The sequence below is a fragment of the Uloborus diversus genome, unplaced genomic scaffold (assembly GCF_026930045.1).
Source record: "Uloborus diversus isolate 005 unplaced genomic scaffold, Udiv.v.3.1 scaffold_783, whole genome shotgun sequence".
Taxonomy (NCBI): domain Eukaryota; kingdom Metazoa; phylum Arthropoda; class Arachnida; order Araneae; family Uloboridae; genus Uloborus; species Uloborus diversus.
The window spans coordinates 11983-16238 of record NW_026558993.1 but is presented as its reverse complement, the minus strand read 5'-3'; the positions used below and the strand labels follow the sequence as shown (position 1 = coordinate 16238).

The 4256-nt window shown below is 33.0% G+C and overlaps 1 protein-coding gene across 1 annotated transcript; it reads left to right on the top strand.

Annotated features, from left to right (window-relative positions):
• Positions 1-2221: 2221 nt before the first annotated feature.
• On the top strand, positions 2222-3505 carry LOC129233893 (uncharacterized protein F54H12.2-like). The gene has a single exon (XM_054867822.1). It carries the CDS (start codon positions 2222-2224, stop codon positions 3503-3505), a length of 1284 nt encoding a protein of 427 aa, XP_054723797.1.
• The last annotated feature ends 751 nt before the right edge of the window (positions 3506-4256 follow it).

Sequence of the window (4256 nt, the reverse complement as noted above, 5' to 3'; positions counted from 1 at the left end):
CTACCACAATTTCGTTTTGCAGTAGGGGATGTAGTCAGAGTATCAAAGGCTCGCAAAGTTTTTCGCAAAGGGTATTTGCCAGGATGGACAGAAGAAGTTTTTCGCATTCGTAAAAGATATCCTACAATTCCACCTACTTACGTTCTAGAAGATTTTGATGCTAAAGAAATTGAAGGAAGATTTTATAACGAAGAGTTGCAGAAAATAGATAAATCATTGAATGATTTTTGGGCAATTGAAAAAATAATTCGAACAAGAGGTAGAGGAAAAAACTACCAGCTGTTTGTCAAATGGGTTGGATTTCCTGAGTCTCAAAATTCATGGGTACAAGCTGATCAGATCGCAAAAGAATTATAATGGATCAATCAGTGAACGATTTTCATATTTTGTTACCTTCAAATGCGAGCATGAGCTACTTTCCCCCATAACACTCCTGATCATTTTAAAACCAAATTAGCTCATCCAATAACGTTGAATGGTGACTGGGAATGCTGTTTGTCTGAAGTTACTTTGCCAGGAAAATATTTTACTATTCACCCCGACTATAACGACAGTTATATTATAGAAACTATTAAAGATATTGAAGATACTACGTTATTACCTGAATTTGTCATTCCGTTATATAATAAAAACTTTTCTGATTTTGTTCAGGGTGTAAACGCAAATATCAGAGCGGTTACTAAAGCTCAGATAATCTCATTTTCACTAGTAGAGAACAACACAAAACTAAAAATATCCTTAAGACCACATTGTGAATTGTTTATTTCGGCTGAAAAAGGACACAATTTTTTACGGCTTTTAAATCTCAATCCAAATGTTGATGATATTACACCAACGTACGACAAAGGAGGCAACAATATCAACTCGTAAATATAATCCTCCAAATGTTGAAATGTTTAAAAATCAAGAATTTAAAATTACAGTCAAAAGACCAATATTAAAAAAAAGACACGATATCGTGCTTCGCGATATGGAAGAAAGAGATGTTTTTGATCAAATTTCAGAGAAAATTATTTATGAAACTAGAGATAATTTAGCCTTTTTTAAAAAACATGAAAATAAGGTGATTCTTCAACTGCAATCAAATGTAGAACTTACAATGAAACGTATCTCATGTCCCAAATTAATGGATGCACTAAATCTTAAAAATGAAATTCATGTAATTCGAGGTAAAAATGAATTTGAGTACTCAGAATTAATTGACAAAGCTGAAGGAGAAAGTTTTCAAATTATTGAATATGAAAGTTTTCTAGTTACTCGCAAAGAACCAAGTACATTTTATTTAAATCTTCCAAGTGGCATGTACCAAGAACCTAACGATTTTTTTAAAGAATTTCATCACATTTTTTTAAAAAAGTTATTCGATTCGAAAGTTGAATTGATTGTTCCTGAAAATACTAAAGTTATTTTTAACCAAAAGCTTTCAAATATGCTTGGATTTCTTACAAACACTTTTACAGAAGGGCGATATAAATCGGATTACATTTTGGAATTACGAGCTGGAATTACTGAAGTTTATGTTTATTGTGATATTGTTTCTTCCTCATTAGTGGGGGATGTATCAGCACCTATTTTGAAAATAATACCAATCGCTAATGAATATAAAGAACAAATTGTAAAACAATTTACCGTACCTTTATATTTTCCAGTAAAAAAACACTATTTTGATGTTATTGAGATTGAGTTAGTTACAAGTAGTGGCACTCCAATCAAATTTTTATCAGGAAAAACAAACATGGTACTTTCTTTTCGAAAGAAAATTGCATAAAATCAGCTTGCAAAGGAATGACATATTATAGATAACTTTATTAGCCATGGAGACACATGGTCAAAGACTAGATCCTCGTGAATGTATTGATTACTATTGTAATCAACAAGAAGGAAGAGGACCATATTTCGCATCAAATTATCCCATACAGAGAGGTTATGGACTATTTAGTAATTTGAAAAGATATGCAATGCCAATTATGATGAAGGCAAGTAAATATTTGGGGAAACATTTACTAACAACAGGTAGAAACGTGCTGGAGGATATGTCACGAGGTAAATCTTTTCGGGAGGCCTCACGCAATCAATTTCGCCAAGCTAGAAATGAAATTAAAGAAGATATTCTCCGCAAATTGAGAGGTGGCGGGGCCATTAAAAGAAAGAAACGCGCACAAAAACGGCAGACAAAACGGAAGAAATCTTGTGCAAAAGACGTGTTTGCAACTCTGTGAAAATGGAGAAATGTTATTGCACTAAAAGTGAATTAGATTTGTTTACATCTACTCCCATACAATTGGCAATAGATCGATCATCATTTGTGGAAATTCATCCGGTCGCATCAATTTCAGATCATAATAATAATATAGAATTTCTTTTATCTGGATTAGGTGAAAGCTACTACGATCCCTCTCATATTTTTCTGTATGTTCAAGCAAAAATTTTAAAAGCAGACGGTACAGCTTTTCTAGATGCAGATAGGTGTGGCCCTATTAATTATCTCCTAAATACAATGTTTTCCGAATGTCATGTGTCACTTAATGATCGCCAGATTTCTTCGGAAAGCAATTATGCTTACAAAGCTTACATCCAAAGCATGTTATTTCATCCAGAATCCTCTCAGAAAAACTTATTAAGCGCAGGATTATTTGAAAAAGACACTGCAGGCGAATTTGATGATGTAAGTTTGGTCGCAGCTGGAAAAAATGAGGGGTTAAAAAAGAGATGGAATAGGGTCAAAAGTGGAAAAGTGTTTGACATGTGTGGGATTCTTCATACAGATTTAGGAACTCAGTCTAAATTATTAATAAATGGAACATCAATCCGCATTCGGTTGTTGAAAGCCAAAAACGAATTTGCCTTATTATCAGCTGCAAATGATTATTATATTCAAATTGAATATATAAGTTTGTTCGTTAGAAAATGCGAAATATCAAGTTCCATTCTTGTAGCTCACGAAAAAGCTCTAGAGCAATCACTTGTTCAAATACCATTTACTCGAATTGAAATAAAAACATTTACATTAAGTTCTGGGTTAAAAAGTATCACTATACCAAATGCAGTCAACGGTGCTCTTCCATCACGCATAATATTAGGCTTAGTATCAAATTCTGCTTATACCGGAGATTTCAAGAAAAACCCTTTTAATTTTAAAAACTATAAACTGAGCCATATATTCATTACTGAAAATGGTATTCAAATTCCAAGTTCACCATATACTCCTTCTTATGGGAAAAATTTATTCGCCAGAAACTACTTAAGTTTATTCACTGATTTGACACAACACAAAACTAATATTTCTTTCAGTTCATACATGGAAAATTCATGCTTTTATTGTTTTAACCTTACTCAAGATTACTCAGCTAGTGTCCCGTTTGCAAATATAACTCGAAGTGGTGACATATCAATTCACCTAAAATTTGATGAGGATCTTCCGGAAACAGTTACTTTAATTGCATACTTGGAAATGCAAGCACTCATTGAAATAGATAAAAGCAGAAACGTCTTTACAGATTTTTAAGTAATCATGGATACGTTTGCGCTGACAAGGTTAGCTCTTAGCGATAAAAAAGTTAAATCAAACTTTGGAGGAGTGTTTGCTAACGATACGCTTCCAAAAAAAATAAAACATCATCGCTCATTTATTGTCAATACAGATCCTTCTCACTGTAAAGGGCAACACTGGCAAGCTATCTATTTTGATAGAAAGGGTCATTGCATATTTTTCTGTTCATATGGTACGCCTCCCATAGACAACGTTCGAAAATTTATTCACAATAATTCAACAAGTTTTGAATGGAACGATGATATGTTTCAACATGTATACACTTCTTCATGTGGCTTATTTTGCCTTTACTTTCTGTGGCATGTTTGTCGTGGATTATTCATTAATCGTTTAAAACCATCAAATACTTGTCAAAATGAACGAATAGTTCAAAATTTCATTCAACGATATTTCAAGCTGATAACGATTCCTCGCCCTCTGCATATTCAATATTGCCAATCTGTGGACAAAAGTATATAAAGGAGCAACATATGATGCATGTTTAGAAGAAGATCAACCATGGAAAAATTCGGATACATTCTTCGCAATTACTGTGCAGAAGGAGATTATTTATACATTCATCCTGCTTTGTTCAGTGATTTCCTCGACTGTCTTCAGAATGCTTTACAACAACAACGTCTTGATGACTCTAAAAAAGTGGTATATTTTAAAATTTTGAGCAACTGTGAAATTATTGACTTTATTCATAAAGAGTCCGCTGACGATT

Excerpts from the sequence above, each read along its gene's own strand:
- LOC129233893 (XM_054867822.1), top strand. The coding sequence starts at position 2,222 with ATGGAGAAATGTTATTGCACTAAAAGTGAATTAGATTTGTTTACATCT.